This window comes from Orycteropus afer, unplaced genomic scaffold (genome assembly GCF_000298275.1).
Source record: "Orycteropus afer afer isolate SDZICR_OR568_19922 unplaced genomic scaffold, OryAfe1.0 scaffold00144, whole genome shotgun sequence".
In the NCBI taxonomy this organism is placed as follows: domain Eukaryota; kingdom Metazoa; phylum Chordata; class Mammalia; order Tubulidentata; family Orycteropodidae; genus Orycteropus; species Orycteropus afer.
Genome location: NW_006921731.1, coordinates 3,975,435 through 3,998,025, shown reverse-complemented (window position 1 = coordinate 3,998,025; position 22,591 = coordinate 3,975,435). Strand labels below are relative to the sequence as shown.

General features: G+C 42.6%; 1 protein-coding gene across 1 annotated transcript in view; it reads left to right on the top strand.

Moving 5' to 3' along the window:
- Nucleotides 1-508: 508 nt before the first annotated feature.
- Nucleotides 509-22,591, top strand: part of LMCD1 (LIM and cysteine rich domains 1) — a 59,580-nt gene continuing 37,497 nt past the window's right edge. Inside the window, exons 1-2 of the mRNA XM_007945850.1 lie at nucleotides 509-597; nucleotides 10,828-11,083. Of these exons, the coding sequence (XP_007944041.1) occupies nucleotides 509-597; nucleotides 10,828-11,083 (345 nt within the window). The remainder of the gene's footprint in view (nucleotides 598-10,827; nucleotides 11,084-22,591) is intronic.

Here is a 22,591-nt window from a genome sequence, read left to right as displayed (position 1 = left end):
ACTAGATTTTAAATGCTCTGTGATTTCTAGTGTTTTAGTAAAATATTTAAGACACACTTCAAACTATAAACATTTGACAGCGTAAACATTTGTTTCTGCCTATAGCTTTGGTTTAATCACACCCTAACAGTAAATCACAAATAAATGAGGGACAGGAGACACTTATTGGAAGATTCCATCAAGGAGACAAGTGGATCAGGGGAATAGGTGGGGTTAGGGGGAGCAGAGTGTTTCCATGCAGTCATGATATTTTACAACAGTACTGGAGACAGGGCCCTGTTGCAGTTTTATTGGGAAGGACTCCACCCTTCCACACTTGCCTGTCCTATGGCCACATTCCCAGCTTGTCTGCTCCATTCCTGGTAAACAGTAAGTGATGGCTTATTCATCTCAAGCCCTTTGAACCCCACACAATCCCTTTGCTAACATGCCAAGTCTTCTAGAGGTCAAGCATCTCCATCCAAAATGTTTGGAAGGAAAACACCCTCTTTTCTGTCTCCTTTTCCAGATGTCCCTGGGCCAGCAGCAGTCAGCAAGAGGTGTGCCTTGTCTGAGATGCAAGGGGACGTGCTCCGGCTTTGAGCCACATTCATGGAGGTAACAGATTTGGTCAGAGAGGGTTCTGCCTGCCTTCATTTCTTGGCTGTCCTTTCTGGGAACCCTGGTCATCTTTTTCTGCTGGGACTGCTTAAGATGCATGCATTGCTGGGGAGGAGCTCCAGAGTGAACACTACTCTGCTTTCCCTAGATCAGTCTTACTTATGCCAAAAAAATGTCTATTGCCATTGAGTTGTCCTTTCTTCCACAGTGCAGTTGAGCACAAAACATTTGTGCCAAGGATTGTCCTAATTTAGAAACAAGAAAAAAGTCTTTGGGGAGCAAAGATGAAGAAACTTCTTGTTGTGTACTATTGTGACAATTCCAACTCATAGCGACCCTTTAAGACAGAAGAGAACTGTGCTATATGGTTTATAAGACTATAGCCTTTACAGGAGCAGATCACCAGTGTCTTGGAGTAGCTAGTAGATTTGTACCTCTGACCTTTTGCTTAGCAGCTGAGCACTTAGCCATTGTACTGTCAGAGCTCCTTAGAATGAACTTAATGGTTCATAAAAGTTTCAAGGTTGAAGCCACCAAGCTCAGCCAAACAGGAGTGCAGTGGGAAGACCTGGACAGTGGTTAACTAGTGCTTGGTGCATCTGAGTGGAAGCATCTGTCTATCCCAGAGTTTGCTGAATGGGATTGATCTACCCTCACTGTGCCACCATCCCTGTTGGTGGGTTTGAACTTAAGACAAACCCTGGTAAAGATATCAAAGACCTTTTGTACACAGTATTTCCTGACCAGAACCTGGAAACCACATCCACACAAATGGCCCATAGGGTCCAGCTGGACTATGATCTGCGTTGTCTGTCTTTCCTTTTTTTTTTCATTCACTGATATTCTGACAGCAAAGGATAGTGCTGCCACATTGCATGGCTCCAGGTCATCCTGAAAACCCTGGGAGTGAGGCTCAGCTCTGTAAAGCCCAGTGGCCACCAAGGAGCTTCTGTCCCCACTGCCAGAGCTTCACCTTGGACATTCAGTTAGGAACAACATTTGGAAAGCATTTTCCAGAGATAGTGGCTTTCATTGTGAGATTGTTGTTGTTGTTGTTGTAGTTATGTGCAAGTCGGACCCAACTTGGGTTTCTGAGGCAGTATCACTATGGAAGTAGATTGCCCAACCTTCCTTCTGAGGAATGACTGGTGGGTTTGAACTGCCAGCCCCTGGTTAGTAGTCAAGTGCCTTAGGCACTATGCTATCAGAGCTCCTTATTGTGAGATAGCAGTTATAAAAATATTTTTGTGCTGTATTTATTTCCCATATTTTTACTGAGCTGAGCTCAACCTCTTTTATTTAAATCTTGAAATAACCCTGGGAAGTAAATATTAGTTTTTCTATTGTGAAAAGCAGGAAACTGAAGGTGAGTAACTAGGAAATGGCTATTAATTGGCAGGCTTCTAATTCAGGTCTGTGTGAAACTCAATCTCATACTGTTAACCATTCAATAACACTATGGGTTATGAGCTTGTAGGAGTCTCTGGGTGGCACAAACAGTTAATGCAGTCAGCTGCTAAGCTAAAGGTTGGAAGTTCAAGTCCACCCAGAGGTACCTTGGAAGAGAGGCCTTGTGATCTGCTTCCAAACAATCAGCCACTGAAAACCCTATGGAACAAAGTTTTACTCTGACACACAGGAAGTTGCCATGAGTTGGAATCAATTCTACAGCAGCTGGTGGTGGTATGAGCTTTCAAACACAAGATGCTCCTTGACTCCATTCTCTGACAGTTCTCAGCTTCAAAGGAGCTCACAGATTCTTCTGGGTACAAGGAACCTTCAAGGTCAGCCAATCCAAGCTCCCACCCCCTGCACAAAGTCCTCCTTCAGTTAAAACACTCCCATGACAGGAAGCTTTCCATGCTTCTAATCTTAGCTACAAGAACTCTTTCTGGCCATAAGGAAAGTCAGGTTCCCTTTCATTTCAACCTATTGCTCCTGAATCTCCCGTTAGGGTCATATAGAACAATGCTGACTCCTCTTCAGCTCTTTGAAGACTGCCAAGAGGTCTCTTTTTAGGGATCTGGGACAAGGGCAAAATGTTCTCTAAATGTACCCCACGTCAATTCAATAATGTTCTCTCTTCTATCAAGGATCATAGTCTTGAACTACCTGTTGTCCACTATGTGAAAACACTTGTTTAAGGTACTTCGTCTTTTTTTCTAGTTATTTATGGCAGGAAGGCCATTCTGGACCCTGTTCCTCATGGATCAAACCAAAAGTCTCTCTGCATTGTTTTAATTCCTACATTTCCTTGTCATTCTGCTAGTGATTTGAAAATCAAATGAATTTGTCTTTAAGAAATACAGATTGCAGCTGGAAGGTCCTGCATATCAAATGTCCTCTTTGGTTTGATCAACCTAATATGGATCTGGAGTCCCTGGATGATGCATACATTTAATGTGCTAGGCTACTAACAGTAAATTTGGCAGTTTGAGTCTACCCAGAGTTGACTTGGCAATGTATGTATAAAAAAACAGCCATTGAAAACCCTAAGGAGCACAGTTATATTCTGATATACATGGAGTTGCCATGAATCAGAATCAATTCAACAGCAATGAGGTTGATCTTTCGATCTTAATAGGGACATAAATCTGTGCCGTATTGAAGCCAAGAGGTCATACAAACCAAATTCTTAAAGGGGAAACCATGGCAAACCATTTCATGCTCCAGTTCATATACTCTACACTACTTTGAAGTATATTTAAATGATCGGAGTGCCAACCAGCCTGGTTTAGTAGAAAAATCCCTCAAATAATAATTATCAGACTTGAACTCTAGTACTTCCTCTGCTTGAACAAGACACATCCCTTCTCTAAGCCTGGGAGTTCCATCTGAAAAATAGTGGAGGTGATGCACTCTAGGATCACCTCCAGTTTTACAATTCCATAGTTTCAGGCAGAATATATGCAATCAAGTTGTTGATTCACATGATTAGCAATGCTGTGACCTCACATAAAATAGTAGAATTACTTAGAGAAGAAAGAAGAGAATGCAGATAAGAGCAGGACTTTCAGAACCAACAGATCATGAAGGAAAACACAGAGGAAAGTTCTCTAGCATCCCTCAGCTTGCTGCTTTCCAAATGGCCATGGGGGCTGGGCTCCTTTCTAGTCTGCCCCTGTTTCTTAGTGCTGCTATAACAAAAGTACCACAGATGGGCAGTTTAAAAACCACGTATTTGTTTCCTTACAGTTTAGAGGGCTAGAAGTCTGAATTCAGGGCTGGTTCCCTCTCTGTTGGTTCTGGGAGAAAATCCTTGTCTCAGCTTCTATAGCCCTGGTTTCCCTCAGTTCCTTGGTGATTGTCACATGTGCTTCTGTCTTCTCCAGTTTGTCCTTGCTTGTCTCTGTGTCTAATCTGCTCCTTTTATAGCTCAAAAGTGATGAGGTTTAAGACACACTCCACACTGATAGGGCCTCATTAACACAACAAAGAAATCCTTAAACCTAAATGGTATAATATCCACAAGTATGGGGGTTAGGATTCCAATACATATTGTGGGGAGACACAATTCACTCCATAACAGAGCCAAACTCAAAGGATGCTAAATTTCCACTCAGAGTAAATTTTCTTACAGAGGAAAACACACCTCTATGACTTTCATGCCGGCAGTCATAAAACCAGGCTCCTCCCAAAGTGCCCAGTACAATATATTTTCCTTGCTGACAGAATTTTTTCTTTTACAATACTAGCTTTTTTTTTAATGTCTCTGTCTAGCATTTCACTGACTGCAATGAGTTGTTACTGTTGTTGTTGTTGTAGAGAATAACTTTAATTTGAAAGCAGCAGGAATAGAGGTACTCCCCAGCTTACCAGAGGGTTTTGTCCCAAGGACTCCATCTTAAGTGTTCTGATGTAAATGAATCTCTCTCTTTTTTTTCTTAGTTTTCATTGTTGCTTGCTATACAGCAGTGTTTTGAACAGTAAATCATAAAATTGAACATCTGCAAGTGAACATCTGTGAATGATAACATCAGCAGGTCATGTGCTTATGTATTATATATTAACTAACGATAAGATGTACAAAAAAAAATTGTAAATGTGATTTGTCATAAATTGAATGTACTTTAAATCAGGTATTACCTGTATAGTATGAAAAATAGAAGAGAGACCACTGGCCTCTTCAAATTACCAACCATTGGTGTCGAATCGATTCTGACTCATGTCAAAGTAGCACTGTGCTCTGTGCTTTTCTGATTACAAAATGTTAAATTATTCAGGGACACTCTTGATAGGTTTTCCCAGTCTCCTCATGTCAGTACCCTTTCTGATGAGGCCATGCTTCCAGGCCGGCCTTGGAAACTGGAGCATTAGCTTGTCCTCTTTTCACTGGCTAAGGCAAATCTGCTGCAAAAGACCTCTTTAGAGTGTTAAAAAGCAAAGATTCTATTTTGAGAATGAAGGTGTGCCTGACCCAAACCATGGTATTTTTAATCACCTCATATGCATGCAAAAACTGGACAATGAATAAGGAAGACTGAAGAAAAATTGATGCATTTGAATCATGGTGTTGGCAAAGAATATTGAATATACTGTGGACTGCCAGAAGAATGAACAAATCTGTCTTGGAAGAAGTACAGGCAGAATGTTCCTTAGAAGCACACATGGCAAGACTTCATCTCACGTACTTTGAATGTGTTATCAAGAGGGACCAGTCCCTGGAGAAGGACATCATTTTTGGTAAAGTAGAGGGACAACAAAAAAGAGGAAGACCCTGAAGGAAATGGATTGACACAGTGAGTGCAACAATAGGCTCAAACATAGCAACAGTTTGAGGATGGCTCAGTCCCAGGCAGAGTTTTGTTCTATTGTAGATAAGGCCATTACGAGTTGGAACTGACTTGATGGCATCTACCAACAACAACAAATGAGATCTTCCCAGAAACTCTGCTTTAATAACTAGCTTTCCTGTGAATTTCAAGGGGCAATGTTGAGAAAATCAACGAGAGCTGTTTAAATTACTGAAAGGAGCCATTTGGTGACTCCCAGGTGTTGGTGTGCCCCAGAATTGCCTCTGGAACTTCATAAAAAGTGGACACACATGGAACCCACTCCACACCTGTGAATCAGAATAGCTGGGCTGGGCCCAAGCATCTCTCTACGTAACAAGCTTCCCAGGAGATGTTAATGCACAGCAAGGTTTAAAAACTCACCAACTTGACCAGAAGTCAGAACATTTTGTGTGAAGGGCCAGAGAGTAAATTGTTTAGGCTTTGCAGACCATATGGTCTTTGTTGCAGCTACTGAACTCTACCTGGATAGTATATGGATAATATAGTGTGTATATTGTTGTCAAGTGCTGTCGAGTCAATTCTGAATCATCGAGACCCAGTGAGATAGAATATAATTGCCCCAGAGTGTTTTCTAGGCTGTAAACTTTATTGGAGCAGAAAGCCAAGTTTATTCTCTTGCAGAGCCATTGGTTGGGTTCAAACCACCAACCTTTTGGAAAACAGTCAACTGCTTAACCATTTTGCCACCAGGGTTCCCATTGTATCTATGTTGTTGTTAGGTGCCATCAAGTCGGTGCTGATTGATAGCAACCCTCTGTACAACAGAACAAGACACTGCCCAGTGGTGTGCCATCCTCCCAATCCTTGCTATACTTGAGACCATCATTGCAGCCACAGTGTCAATCCATCTCATTGAGAGTCTTCTCCTTCTTCTCTGACCCTCTACTTTGCCAAGCATGACATCCTTCTCCAGGTAATGGTCCCTTCTGACAACATGACCAAAGTAGGTGACACAAAGTCTGGCCATTCTCAGTTTCAAGGAGCATTCCAGCTGCACTTTTTCCAAGATAGATGTGTTTGTTCTTCTGGCACTCTGTAGTATCTATAGACGATATAGTCTGTACTGTCTATAGACAATATATAAATGAATGAATGTGGCTATGTTTCAATAAAATTTTATTTAAGAACACTGAAAGTTTAATTTTAGGTAATTTTCAGGTGTCACAACATAACTATTTTCCTTTTGAATTTTTTTCAACCATTTAAAAATGTAAAAGGTATTCTTAACTCATGGGCTGAACAAAAATAGGCCCTGATCTAGATCAGACCTCTTATTGTATAGATGAGAAACTTACCCATAGGCCTGTGGTAGGTTAATGTTCAAGCTGGGATAAGATTCCAAGCCTGTGCCTTTCCCACAATTCCATGTGGCCAGGTTGCAACCATGGGGCAAGGTTTTGAAAACTTCCGAGCCATAACCAAACACCTTGAAAGCTTAGATGTGAGAATGGGGAGCTTTACAATCTTGAGCCATAACCAAACTTCTTAGCCATAAGCAAACATCTGGGCTTGCAGGTTTAGGACCACAGTCTCAGGGGACAGCTAACTCAATTGCCATATATAGTTTTCAAAGAAAGTGTTTCTATATCCAACTGATGAGTAGTGACTAGGGTTTTAAAAGCTAGCCAATGGCCATCTAAGATGTAACTATTGGTCTTGCTCCATCCAAAGCAAAGAAGAGTAAAGAAAGTCAAAGACTTATGGAAACAAATAATACAAAGGACTAATAATGGACCTCAGCCCACTTGACCTTCAGACCAGAAAAGCTAGGTCATGCCTGGTTATCACTACCAATAGCTCTGAAAAGGATTATAGTAGAAAGTCCTGGATAGAGTGGGTGAAAATGTGGAACAAACTTCAAAATCATAAAAAAAGATCAGGCTTACTGGTCTGATAGAGACTGGAGGAACCCTGAGTCAATGACCCTTATTAACCCTTCAAGCCTAGAGTTGAACTCACCCCTGTGGCTCAACTTTCAGCCAAGGAATAGGTAAGCCTATAAGGTGAGCAATAACATAACATTAAAGGAGTATGCACTCCTTACAACAATCAGCCATACAAAATCAAAAGAACAGCATTTCACCAGATATAAAACTCAGAAGGCAGGAAGGGATAGAAAAGAGGGACTAATGGAAATGGGAAACACAGGGAGGAAGTGGGAAAAGTGCTATTACATTGTAGTGATTGCAATGAGTGTCGTGAAACAAAATGTATACAAAACTGTTGAATAGAAAACCAATTTTCTCTGTAAACTTTCACTCACATCAAAATGAAGTTTACAAAAATAAAAAGAAAGTCCCAGAATAGTGCATGGTACCATAGGGACCTCCCCAGACATATTATTGAATGAAATGGGAAATGTTGACATCACTTCAAAGAACATCGCATATTTGTTGAAGTCTTCTATTTCAATTTTTTTTTTTTTTTTTTTTTTGCATTCCCAACTTCAGTTACAGCATTTTGAAAGTACACATTCACCAAAAGCTCAAAGGGCAGCTTTCTCATCCTATTTTATATATTGGGGAGGTCAAGGCATTAGATGGGGCAAGAAGTCTTGGAATCAGGATTCCTCCCTCCATCCCTGCACACTTGGCTTTCCTTCACTTCCATCCTCTTCCTCCTCCTGCTTTCATTGTGCTACTGTCGATCCCACATGTAAACCAATAGCACCATCTCCTGTCTTCTTAGCAATGTGTTTCCTTCATGTTCCTTATGTTAGTCACCGAGGACCAGAATAACAAAAAATGCCACAAGTGAGTGTCTTTAAAGATCAGAATTTATTGTCAGTTTTGAAGGCTACAAGTTCAAATCAGGACAGTGGCTCCTGGGGGGAGTTCTTCATTGTCTATTGTCCAGGAATTCTTTGGTGTTCCTGTCTTCCCTCATGTGTGTGTCTCTGTGCCTATTCTGGTCCATTTGTAACTCAGAAGCTATTAGGTTTAGGATCCACCCTTACACTGGTGTGACCTCGTTAATATAACAAAAGAAATCTTTTATTTCCAAACAGGATCACATCTACAGGTAGGGGCCAGGAATTCAACACATATTTTGAGGGACACAATTCAATCCATAACACGTAGCTCCTAAAAGGGATAAGCAAGAGAATATAAATGATTGTGAATAAAATACTTCAACCCTGCAAAATAAGCAACCTCCTTTTACAGGAACAAAAAGAAATGATTTCTCATTTTTGCTTTGCATTGCACTGCTCTCTTCTGTAATGCTAGAAATATTCTTGACGTCATCTATCTTAGCATTTCTCCAATTGTAACCCAATGAATGTGAACTTAGATTGGAAACTTCTCCTTGAAGTAAGAAATGAACATCCAGGTATTAAAGACAAGGCACAACCTTGCACTAAAGAAGTATGCGCAAAGCTTTTTAACCCACTGTTTTCCAAATTCTTGGCCATTGAGCCCTTCTCCATGCACCCCCTACTAACACCCTGGGGAACTGGTCCAGGCCATCAAGACTGTCCCAGAGCAGATGCAACTCTCTTATGGCTCCACCTGATTCTGCCTTATGCTGTTATTTCCATCTGATCCGCCCCCCAACTGTAAGACCTTCAAAACTCACATTGAGGCTTCCTTCTCTTCCTATGTGGTTGTTGTTAGTTGCTGTTGAGTAGGCTCCACCTCATGGTACTCTTATGTGTAACAAACCAAACATTGTCCAGTCCTGCACCATCTTTGTGATCGTTGGTATGCTTGAGCCCAGTGTTGTGGCTATTGTGTCAACCACTCTTATTGAGGGTTCCTCTCATTTCCATTGACCCTCTACCAAACACAATGTCCTTTTCTAGTGATTGGCCTTTCCTGGTGAGCTGAGTCTCACCATCCTTGCTTCTAAGGAGCATTTTGTGTGATCCATAAGGCTTTCATCTCCAGGCCGTTCTTCCTAATCTGTCTTAGCCTGGAAACTCCACTGAACCCTTTCCACCATGGGTGACTCTGCTAGTATTTGAAATACCAGTGGTATAGTGTCCAGTATCACAGCACCATGCAAGCCATCACAGTATGACAAACTGGCAGACAGGTGGGAGTCTCTTCACATAGGATAGGATTTCTCAACTTAAGCACTATTGACCTTTTGGGCTGGATAATTCTTTGTTCTAGGGGCTGCCTTGTGCATCATAGGATGTGTAGCAACACCCTCTCCCTCAGTTGTTCCAACCAAAAATGTCTCCAAACATTGACAGATGGGGGCAGAATTGACTTAGATTAAGAACCACTAAGGTAGATCATCAAGCCATGTCCCTGGTAGCCCCGCAGTCAATATATGTGGTAAATAATGGAACTCATGAATCTCTAGAGTCAGAAAAGAAAATGAGGGCTTCCTTGGATTTGCATGGCTAAGAAGTGGTTGTATACCTGGCAGTGAAGTTTTCATTGCTTAGGCCTTCCCATCCCTGCAGTAGGTCTTAACATCAATGCTTTATTTAACAAGCTCTTAAATAGCATGCTTTAGAGCATCTGAAACATAGCAAAGCATACCTACGGTAAGTGACAGGCCGGAAAGGCAGAGGAGCAGTTTTCCTCTTGTAGTATGTAACTCTCTGGATTTCTAAACATTAACAGTATGACACAAAGAAGCTAGACACTGCTTTTTTTTTTTTTTTTTCCCAATTGTCAGAGAAAAGCCTTAAACTTTCAAGTGCATTTGAACCTTGCCAAGAGTGGTTCTCTTTCTCCCATCTTTATGAAAAGCCTCATCCAATGAACATCAATCTCTCCAGCAGCCCAAAGAGTTTTCTAAGTTTATCCCCTTACCCCTGAATTCTGTCCACATGTTTCTTGAAGAAAATGCCCTTCTGTATTCTAGTTCTGGTGTGTGTACTAAAAGAATATTTAAATTTGCTAAAGTGTCAAGGCTCATGAATCTTGGAAGACAATTTGAATAATTCTTTAGAGAAGATAGCAGCCAACTTTTTTCTGTAAAGACCAGATAGTAAATACTTTAGGCTTTGCAGGCCAAAGGGATTCTATTGCACCTTCTTTACTCAAAACTGTAGCGAGAAAGCAGCTATAGACAATATGTACATGAATGAGCATGGCTGTGTTCTAATAAAAATTTATTTATAAAAGCAGGTTATAGGCTGGGTTTGGCCCATTGGCTATGCAAACCCCTGCTTTTGAGATCTCTAATATGTAAACCAGCCTTTGCCACCCTGACCACAAGGAGGAAAAATATTCTACTCTTTTCACCAGTAAAAATCACATTCTCCATCCCCTTTTGATTGAAAGACTTTGATCTGGTAACCCCAAATGTAGTTCCTAATCCCCCCATTTTTTTTTTTTAATCTCAGTTACCACTGCTAACCTTTCCAAGTTACTCAACTTAAACTTTGTGCTTGTTTTCAAAAGAATGATGCTTCTTGCTCTATCTCTCTTTTCCAGAAGTTGATCTCACTTATCCCCATCTCTCTTCCCAGGAAAATATGCAAGTCCTGCAAGTGCAGCCAAGAAGACCACTGCCTAAGCTCTGACCTGGAAGATGACCGGAAAATTGGCCGTTTGCTGATGGACTCCAAGTATTCCACCCTTACAGCCCGAGTGAAAGGGGGGGATGGCATCCGGATCTACAAAAGGAACCGTATGATCATGACTAACCCTATTGCCACTGGGAAAGATCCGACCTTTGACACCATCACCTATGAGTGGGCTCCCCCAGGAGTCACCCAGAAACTGGTAAGAATAGCATCTATCCAACTAAGTATTTTGTTTTGTTTTGTTTCCTGCCCTTACAAATATTACCCAAATATGCCATGGGTTTCTGAATTCTGAAGATGAGGTAGGAAGAGGGCAAAGTAACATAATTGGTAGGAGTGGCTATGCCTTTGACTTTGCTCCTACCTCATTGTGTGATCTTGAAGTGAAGACTTACTGGGCATCAGTTTTCCTCATCTGTGAAATGCCATAAAATGGGTAGGGAAGTTGCCTATGAACTCTAAGAGCCCTTCTAGTTCTAACACAGAGTTATTCATGGCTCCCTTTGGGTTCCTCACTTCTAAACGGGATTGTTTATTGTTCACATTTCTCAGAGTGCTTTTCCCCATCTGTGACATGTTCATTTCCCCTCAACATAGCCTGAGATATGAAAAACACATGGTTTATTACAACCCTGGGGAAGAGGCAACCAGAGAAGTCTTGGGAAAATGGTTAGAGAGGCCCTGAGGAGACTGGAGAGGCTCAGACAGAGCAAATGACTCACACAAGGTTACACAGTGGGTGGTAGATCAGACATTAGAGTCCAACTTACCTGACCCACTGATCTGGTGTTATCCCCATTACCAATTAACACTGAGTAGCTCCAAATATGTATTTCCAGTTACCTCTTATTGTTCAAACAGAAGTGCATGTAGCTAAGCATGTGCCCCATGCTGAGGCCAGGAGGGCCCCCTGATGGACTGAGCAGGTACTATGTGTGGTCCAACAACTACCAGTTCCCGTTGAGGACTCTGGGGGGTGCTTCTCTTCTCCACCCTCCTTCCTGGCCAGCTGGTGATTAAGATTGCTGGCAGCTCTGTGCTGCCCAAGGCATATGGAACATTCTCTCTACCCACAATAAATCAAGGCCATATCACATAGAGTTTATGAATCAGGTTCCCAGGTTTGAATCCCCACCCCAACTCACCCCACCTCTGTGATTATGCAGGTTGATGGGATAACCATGAGCATCACTTAGCAAGACACTGGTATTTAGTTGATGGGATAACCTATGAGCAGCACTAGCAAGACACCAGCTGTATGTGTGCCGGGCCACAGCCATGAGGTTTGTTCCAAAGGTCCTATTTTGGCAGGAGCTAGGGAAATGACTGAGACCTCTGGTGGCGTAGTGCCTAAGGCATTTGACTGCTAACCAGAAGGCTGGCAGTTCAAACTCGCCAGCCACTCCTCAGAAAGAAGATTGGGTGATCTACTTCCGTAGAGATACTGCCTTGGAAACCCAAGGAGGAGTCACTATGAGTCAAACTGACTTGATAGCAGTGAGTTAGAGTTAAGGGAAATGGGTGGAGATCCAGTGGTCTTCAGCTCATACACAGGAAGAACAGAGGAAGCTAACTACCATTACTTATCTTGGGAGTTAGGGGAAGAGGAGACAGGAAGCCTGGTCATGACTCAAACTCCAACATGATGGGTAGGCTTATTTCTTGGGTGACCATGCATTCATTTGCCCAGAACATTTTTCACCTGTTGTCCCAGAGTAATTTTCAGTAGTTCCTATCCCACTTTCTCCATTTCACTCTCAAAAGCATTCCTGTTTGAGCAATGTGTTCACCATACCTATGGCAGTTTCCACAAGGTGACAGCCAAGTCTTGTGCCGTTTGGCCCATCAATCTTATCCAAGGATTGGCCTGGTTAAGGGAAGACCAGAGTGACCCTCCTCTACCTTCTCTTTTGCCACCTTCATCCTTCAACTGGTTGACTCAAGTTCAATCTCCTTAGGGTAGCATTCAGGGCCCTTCATGGTCAGACATTCACATGCACATACTCACTTATGCTCCATTCAACCATAATTCTCACCATCTCTGGATATTTTCTACCCTGTCTGGCCTCAGGACATACTCAGTCTGGATTGTCTCACCTCTTTGGCCAATGCCTATTCAGTTTTCAAGCCCATATGACCAGTCCTCAAGTCCTCCAGGCCAAGGGAATGGATTTGTCTCTAAATCCACTCACTTTCTTCTCACAACTTTTGTTCCCTAGCCTCTCAGCTAGCAGAGGGCTGTGCAGGTTGGCCCTGTGTTGCATGAATTACCCCCTCCAGCTATTCTCGGCCATCGGGGCCTAGGGAGCACCTTTCATTTAGGGTGCAGGAAGTACGTTGTCAAGTTCTCAAGCTGCTTGATGAAATAGTCACTCCTTCTAGCAGACTCTAACATAAGAGTAACTGAGCTAACAATCTTTTGGCTCCCTTTTTACCAGCATAGAGAGGCTCTAAAAGAAGCATGAGCAAGGAGCAGGTAGTGAGTCCTGCTGAAGTAAGCAATGGTACCTGACTGAGTTCATCTGTTGTGTACAGATCAATAGCTCTCACAGTGGCTGCCCACTGGATCCCCTGAGGAGCTTTAAAATGTCCCCATGCCCAGACCTCACCTCAGACCATGAAGTTAGAATCTCCAGATTGCAAAATCAGAATCTACCAGATGTGAGCATTTAAAAAAAAACTCCCCAGATAACTCCACATGCAGCTTCATTTAAGAATCATCAATCTTCATAAGTGGTCCTCAGATTTAAGTGTTTGTATAAACGATCTAGTGATCTCATTCACATACATCCAGTGGGTTTGGGGCAGGTATGTGATTCTGGATTTCTCACAACTGCCAAATGATGTTGATGTTACTGGTCCACACTTTGAATAGCAGGAGGCTAGATTATTTCTACAAGTTTATGAGATAAGAGAGGTTGTACAATTTTAAAGAGGCAAGCCTGGCATTTGGTTGCATTTTTGCTAGAAGAAAAGGAGAGCATTTGGAGTCCTGCATGGACTGTTTCCTTCCCTTTCTCTTCTATGGCTCCTACTACAGCCCCCACACACACACTCAGTACCTCACAGCACACTGGCCTTCCTCCTTTCAGTTCTGGAACACATCAAGCTCTTGCCTTCCTCCCAGACTTTGTGTTTAATGTTTCCTCTGCACAATGTGCCCTTCCCCGCTCATTTGCATGGCTGGGTCCTTCTGAAATCCAGGTCTCAGACTAAACCAAAACCCATTGCTATGGAGTTGATTCCAACTCACAGCAACCCTATAAGACAGAGTAGAACTGCCCCATAGGGTTTCTAAGGCTGTAAATCCTTACGAAAGCAGACTGTTTCATCTTTCTTCCATAGAGTGGCTGGTAGGTTCAAAGTGCTGACATTTTGTTTAGCAGCTGAATGCCTTAACCACTGCACCACCAGAGCTCCTTGGGTCTCAGGCCTCCCCTAACTACTCAACCTATACTCGATGCCACCCCTTCTCCCACCACATTTATTTTCCATCTCAGTTCTTACTAATTTCTTTATAAACCTAATCATTGTAAACTGTAATTATTTCATGTATCTCTTTTCTTAGTTATCATTGCTCTTCCACACTGTAATAAAGCAAAGTCCATGAAGACAGACATCATGCCTATATGTCATCCAGATGGAGATGATAACAGAGAAGTTACTGCACCAGGACTTCTCACATAGTGTTTATCTGTAAGCCAAGCTTCCTTTCTTCCCAAGACAGAGAACAGGCTCTAGAAGGCCAAGCCAAAGCCACCTCCACATAGTGACAACTTCTGGTACCTGGTGAGGCTTACACAGCACACTCACCCTGAAATAATGACAAATAGAAAACCTTCTAGAGAGTGAGGGACATTTTTTTCTGTTTGCAAATTATCTCTGCTCTGTTGTTGTTGTTGTTAGGTGCTGCTGAGTCATCTCTGACTCATAGCAACCTTATGCACAGCAGAATGAAACACTGCCTGGTCCTGCACCAGCTCTGTGATCCTTGCTATATTTGAGCCCATTGCAGCACCCACTGTGTCAATTCATCTCATTGAGGGCCTTCCACTCCTTCATCAACCCTCCACCTTACCAAGCATGACATCCTTCTCCAGGGAATGGTCCCTTCTGGCAACATGACCAAATTAGGTGAGACGAAGTCTGGCTATCCTCGCTTCCAAGGAGCATTCTGGCTGCACTTCTTCCAGAACAGATTTGTTAGTTCTTTTAGCACTCCATGATACTTTCAGGATTCTTCGCCAGCACCACAACTCAAAAGCATCAACTCTTCTTTGGTCTTCTTTATTCATTGTCCAGCTCTCACATGCATATGAGGTGATTGAAAATATCATGGCTTGTGTCAGGCACACCTTAGTCCTCAAGGAGATGTCTTTGCTTCTCAGCACTTTGCAGCCAACTTGCCCAGTGCTATTCATTGTCTAATGTCCTGACTGCTGCTTCCATTAGCATCAACTGTAGAACCAAGCAATGTGAAGTCTTTAACAACTTCAGTCTTCTCTTCATTTATCGTGATGCTGTTTATAGGTCCGGTTGTGAGAATTTTTGTTTTCTTTAAATTGAGATGTAATTCATACTGCAGACTGTATTCTTTAGTCTTCATCAGTAAGTGTTTCAAGTCATCCTCACTTTCAGCAAGCAACATTGTGTCGTCAGCATATTGCAGGTTGTTAATGATTCTTCCTTCACTCTTGACACCACATTCTTCTTCATATAGTCCAGCTTCTCAGATTATTTGCTCAGCATATAGATTGAGTAAGTATGGGGGAAAGAAGAGAACCTGACGCACTCCCTTCTTGATTTTAAACTATGTAGTGTCCCCTTGTTCTGTTCGAATGATGGCCTCCTGGTCTATGTACAGGTTCCTCATGAGTACAAAGAAGTGGTCTGGAATTCCCATTCTTCTCAATGTTATCCACAATTTGTTATGATCCACACAATTGAATGCTTTTGCATAGTCAACGAAACATAAGTGAACATCTTTCTGGTATTCTTTGCTTTGAGCCAAGATCCATCTGACATCAGCAAATGATATCCCTTATTCCACATCCTCTTCTGAATCCAGCCTGCACCTCTGGAAGATCTCTGTCAATATACTGCTGCAACCATTTTTGAATTACCTCTGCTCTAGGAAAGTAATATAGAGGGTGTTGAGCATGTGAATTCTGGACCTAAGATGCCCAAAGCCCATCTCCACCACATAATAGCTGTTGATTTTAGGGAGGTAACTTATCCTCTCTATGCCTCAGTTTCCTGAAGGATAATATTAGTATCTTTCTCTAAGAGGTGTTGTGAGTATTAAATGGGTTAACATATGTGAAACACTTAGAAGCACTTAGAAACATAGCAAGAGCTATGTCAGTGTTAGTTATTACTGTTATTCCTCAAACTGTTCAACTTGAGAGTGCAAAAAATGATTGCACAGTATCATTAATACAATATACAAGTAAAATTTTTCAGAAAATAATTCAAAAATAGGTTGCAGCAGTATATTGACAAGGAACTGTCAGAAATTTGAGCTGGATTCAGAAGAGGATGTAGAACAAAAGATATCATTGCAGATATCAGATAGATCTTGGCTGAAAGCAAAGAATACCAGAAAGATGTTTATCTGTATTTTATTGACTATGCAAAGGTATTCAATTGTGTGGATCATAACAAATTATGGACAGCATTGCAAAGAATGGGAATTCCTGAACCCTTCATTGTTCTCATGAGGAACCTGTATATAGACCAGGAGGCCGTCATTCCAACAGAACAAGGGGATACTGCATGGTTTAAAATCAGGAAGGGAGTGTGTCAGGGTTGTCACCTTTCAACATACTTACTCAATCTGTATACTGAGAAAATAATCTGAGAAGCTGGACTATATGAAGAAGAACAACATCAGGATTGGCGAAAGACTCATTAATAACCTGCAATATGCAGATGACACAACCTTGCTTGCTGAAAGTGAAGAGGACTTGAAGCACTTACTGATGAAGATCAAAGACTACAGCCTTCATTATAGATTACACTTCAGTATAAAGAAAACAAAAATCCTCACAACTGGTGGGGGATCTATGTAGGAGATCCTGGATACAGTGGGAGAGTGTGGTAGTACAGTTTGTGTGTCATCTTGGCTGGGCCTGGTTGAGTGGCTGGGAAGCTGGTGGTAATTATTCCCCATGATAAGACTGGCAATCAGCTCCATAGTGGGATCTACCACAAGCAGCTGAGTAGCTGCCTTTGGGATGTGGTCTGCTTTCTGTAAATGAGCAGAAGCCTTGGAGAATGCTCTTTAGCCTATGGCACATTTGGACCTTGCATGTAGCCATGTCATTGCTCAGCAGCCTGCTATGCTCTGCCAACCTTGGGACTTACAATGGACTTAAGTTAATGGCCCTGCTGTGTGGGTTGGTAACATCAGGACTGTGCCTTTTTACTTGTCAACCTTGAGGCTTCTCAGCCTCAGCAGCCAGCAGCTGTCTGAATGAAGAAATGCCTCTAGCTCCAGTGGGCGCAGGAGTCAGAGCTGGACCCCAAGGCTGAGGGGCTTTCTTTCACACAGCCCCTAGAGCTTGGCACTTTGAACTTGGACTTAAAGCCTCCAAATTGTAAGAATAAACTCCTGTTTGGTAAGACCATCCCATTTGTGGTATGTTTCCTGTCAGAGTGGCACTAGGTAACCAAAACAGAGAGCAATGTGGAGCAAAACTCAAAATCATAAAATAAGGGACCAGGTTTGCTGGTCTGATAGAGCCTGCTGAAACTCCTGAAACTATGGCCCCTCGCTGCCCTTCAAGTCTGGAATTGAACCCACTCCTGTAACTTCCAGCCAAACAAAAGACAGACATATGAACTGAACATTTACATTAGGTAGATACCCTCCTTACAGTGATCAATCATGGGAGAATAGAACGGCTGTGTATGTACAGGAAGACAGCTCAGTGGGGTGGGGGCGTCAGGAGTGCATGGGAGGGAAGGACACAGGGAAGAGGTGGCTATGGGGAAGAAGTGGGATGAGATCTGGTGCATTGTGGGAGATTATAGTCAATGTCATGAAACAAAGTGTATGTGAACTGCTGTATGGAAGATGAATCTACTTTGGAAACTTTCACCCAAATCACAATAACATTAAAAAAAAAAAATCTTCACAACTGGACCAATAAGCAACATCATGATAAATGGAGAAAAAGACCTCTTTAAAATATTAAAGAGCAAAAATGTCATTTTGAAGACTAGGGTGTGCCTAATCCGATTGCCCCATATGCATGTGAAAGCTAGACAATGAAGGAAAACTGCAGAAGAATTGATGCATTTGAATCATCAAATGCACTTGAATCATCAAATGCATTTGAATCATTAAATGTTGGTAAAGAATACTGAAAATGCCATGCATGGACTGTCAGAAGAAGGAACAAATCTGTCTTGGAAGACTGAAAAGCCAAACCAAACTCGCCGTCAGAGTCGGATCCAGCTTATAGCAACCCCTCCTTGAGTTTCCAAGGCAGTTGTTGTTGTTATTATGTGCCGTCGAGTCGGCCCCGACTCATAGCAACCCCTCCTTGGGTTTCCGAGGCAGTATCACTATAGGAGTAGGATTGCCCAACCTTCCTTCTGAGGAGTGGCTGGTGGGTTTGAACCACTAGCCTTCTGGTTAGCAGTCAGGTGCCTTAGGCACTACACCACCAGAGCTCCTTCTTGGAAGAATTACAGCCCAAATGCTCCTTAAAGTGAGAATAGCCAGACTTTGTCTCACTTATTTTGGTCATATTGTCAGAAAGGACCAATCCCTGGAGAAAGATAGAAGGCTTGCTAAGTAGAGGGTCAGAAGAAAAGGGGGAAGATCCTCAATAAAATGTATTGACACAGTGGCTGCAACAATGGGCTAAAGCCTAGCAAAGATTGTGAGGATGGTGTGGGACCAGGCAGTTTCCTTCTGTTGTACACGGGGTCACTGTGAGTCAGGGCAAATGCGATGACACCTACCAACAACAACCACATTCAACCTAGGAGAGTCAACAGCCTTCATATGCAGAAGTGATTGCTCTTCCATGAAAATCCACCTTGCAACTGGGGCTGCTTCATCACTTGGACTTAGTAGCATGTTGGCCAGGCATGAATGTCTATTCTAGCAGAGCTTCTGGTTCCCACTTCTCCCTAATTCCCCCTTAGTTCCTAGGAGTAGGGCAGGCCCTGGATAATAATAGGAATAATAATAGGAAGAAGATGATGTGAGTATTATGACACCCTGCATCTACCTTCTAACCTATCCCCCCAGGGCCCTATGCCCTGGCCCAACCTATGTGCCACTTCCCTTGCCTTCTGAAGGAGCTCTGGTGGTGTAGTGCCTAAGGCATCTGACTGCTAACCAAAAGTCTGGTGGTTCAAATCCACCAGCTACTCCTTGGAAGGAAAGTTGGGAAATCTACTTCTATAGTGATACCACCTCGGAAACCCAAGGAGGGGTCACTATGAGTCAGATCCAACTCAAAGGCAGTGAGTTTTTTTTCTTTTCTTTCTTTTTTTAATTGCCATCTGATGGCCACAATCCCTCCCCTTACCCACTGTCCCCAGAAGAACCCGAACCTTGGATTGGTCTGATTCAGACTCACCTGAGGGTGTCTGCTAAAGTGTGCAGTCCTGAGCCCCTCCAGGCTTCTTAAATCAGAATCCAAGGGCAGTCCAGAATCTTTGCTTTCACAAGAAAATTTGTGACTAGGTCCTACAGCCCTATCTATCTTGCTAATTTGTGCTGGCTGTTGCTGTTAGGTGCTGTTGAGTTGATTCCAACTCATATTGACCCCATGTGACAGAGTAGAACTGTTCCATAGGGTTTCCTAGGCTGTAATCTTTATAGAAACAGATCACCAGGTCTCTTCTCACAGAGCCACTGGTGGATTCAAACTACCAACCTTTTGGTTAGCAGCTGAGTGCTTAAGCCATTGCACCACCAATGTTCCTGTGTGCTGTTAGCCACGTGCAATATCACAGTCCCCAAGAAACAACTTCTAGGAGCCCTAGTCTTCCCAACACTGGGTCAGCAATATGTCCTTCCCAGACAGTCAGCTGTGATTCCCCCAGGCTGTGTTTGTCCCTGTGTTGGGTGTAGGATGCTGGCCTCTTCGGCCAATCAGAATCCAAACGCCTAGTTTGGCCCCTTCCCTGGGCTGTAAACTCAGGTTAGTGATGTTGCTCTTCCTCTTTTACTTAGCGATGATGAGATTCAAGTGAAGTAGTCACAGACTTCTCATGATGGTTGAGACTCTAATGATAATGAAATCTATGCTGGACATTGCAGATGAGTAAACTCAGGGCCAGAGCAGTTAGGTACCTTCTCAACCTTACACAGATCTGGACCTAGAACCCAGATTTCTTGACACCCTGGGCTCTGTCCACCACTCCAGGCTATCACATGTGTGATATCACAAGCACCTGGAATAGCGTTAAGGACTTTGCAAACATACCAGAGAATAACAGGATATACGTTGAGCCCACAATGCCAGAAGGCATTTCAGGTGCCCTCCCTCTCCAGAAGCCAGTGGAGAACCACCAATGGGTCATCCACAGCCATCACAAACAGTAACCCAGTTGTTGTCAAGACACCTCTGACTCATGGCAACCCCATGTGTGTCAGAATAGAGCTGTGTCCATAGGGTTTTCAGTGACTTATTTTTTGGAAATATGTCACCAGGGCTTTCTTCCGAGGCACCTCTGGGTGTACTCGAACCTCCAACTTTGGTTTAGCTGTTTACTGTGCCAACTGTTTGCACCACTCAGGGACCCCACTACCATCACAGATACCTCTCAATTTGAGTCCTATAAGACTTAAGTCACTTGCCTCTCCCTTTTCTAAAAATCCTCTTCTCACTATTTCACTATGGTGAAACCTAACAAGTGCTAGGCTCTAGAGGAGTCTCCCCAGCCCCTCCCTGATTCCTCACTCCTACTTCCTAAAATCTGACAACCAATTGAGACTGCCCATTATCAATCTCAGTAAGACTTTCTATTGTTGATTTCCATAATTCCAAAAGGAGTCAGGCCCCAAGATGTTAGCTATGGAGCATGTTGGTTTTAAGAAGCAAAATATGGGCAGCCACTTTGGCAAAGGGGGAGTCAAGCAGCATGGTGAAGGGAAGGGGGTAAGGAGAGGGTAGCCAGGGTCAGGCACAGACATGGAAAACAATTGTCAATGATAAATAATTTGTCTTTCACGCTTTCATGCTGTGGCCTTGACCTTGATATCTTCTTAAATCTTCACCCCCCTTGAACACAATCCAAGTGTACAATTTCTGTTCATTTTTTAAAAATGGACAATTATCTGTGGACACATTAATATCGAGATGATTATCAGTTATATTGATGTGGAAATGATATTGACTTGAGACTGCTGATTCTACTCTTTGAAGGTTCCCTTGAATGATTTTAAATGAATAAACCATGGATACCATATGCCAATAATGATTTAATTATTTTTTTAAGAAAAGCAATCTTAAACTAGATTAATTTTTTTTTTTAATTAGGAGCACAGTCATGAAGTCAATGAAGGAAAAATTTTCAGTTTTGAAGGAAACAAAATCTATTTTGCAAAGCCAACAAATTGAAAAATGAACATCCACTTTCATGCAATGATCATTCTCATCAAGGACATGAATCTGTGACTACAACTTGGGAGAGAGTACAGGAACCTTGGTGGCGCACTTTTTAAGTGCTTGGCTGCTAACCAAAAGGTCAGCAGTATGAACCCACCAGCTGCTCCACAGGAGAAAGATGTGGCAGTTTGCTTCTGTAAAGATTACTCACTGCCATAGAGTCTATTCCTACTCATAGTGACCCTCATTGGGTTTCCAAGGGTGTAAATCTTTATGGAAGCAGATGGCTTCATCTTTCTTCCATGGAGCAGCTGGTGTGTTTGAACCACCGACGTTTTGGTTATCAGCCAAATGCCTTAACCACTACACCATCAGAGCTCAGCCTTAGAAATCCTGTGGGGCAGTTCTACTCTGTCCTATAGGGTCACTATGAGTTGGAATCAGTTTAACAGAAATGGATTTTCAATGGGTTTAAACACTCATTTAGCTCTCTGTCAGGTTTTACAGAATTCACATCTCTTCCTTGAAAATTGTAGCTTTGCAAAAGCCTGCAGAAACTGAAATTGTTCACCAGCCCTTGCTCTGATCTCTGCCTTGGTGCTTGACGAGCACAGTTGGTTTATCTGACAAATTTCTTTCTTGCCAATGGTACATTGGAGCAGTAGTTCTTGTTTAAAATGCAAATTTCTCAACTCTACAACCCACTTATGGGATCAGAATCCCTGGGCATTGACGCCTGGGAATCTACATTTCTAGTAACTTTTCTACATGGTTCTTATATGCTTTATCATTTGAGAAAGACTGTTTTTAAGTATGTAACTGGTAAATATAACTGCAATCCCAGGTTTTCAAAGATAGAAAAGCCCAGAAAGAAAAGGGCAGATCAATGTCCTGTATGCAGTGCTTATTAAGTGCCAAGTGCTGTAGATCTGTTACTCAATCCGACAACAATCCTGTTGTTGTTGTTGTTAGGTGCTGTCGAGTCGTTTCTGACTCATAGCGACCCCATGCACAGCAGAATGAAACACTGCCCGATCCCACGCCAGCTCCATGATCCCTGCTGTACTTGAGCCCATCATCACAGCCACCGGGTCAATCCATCTCGTTGAAGGCCTCCCCCTCTTTCATCG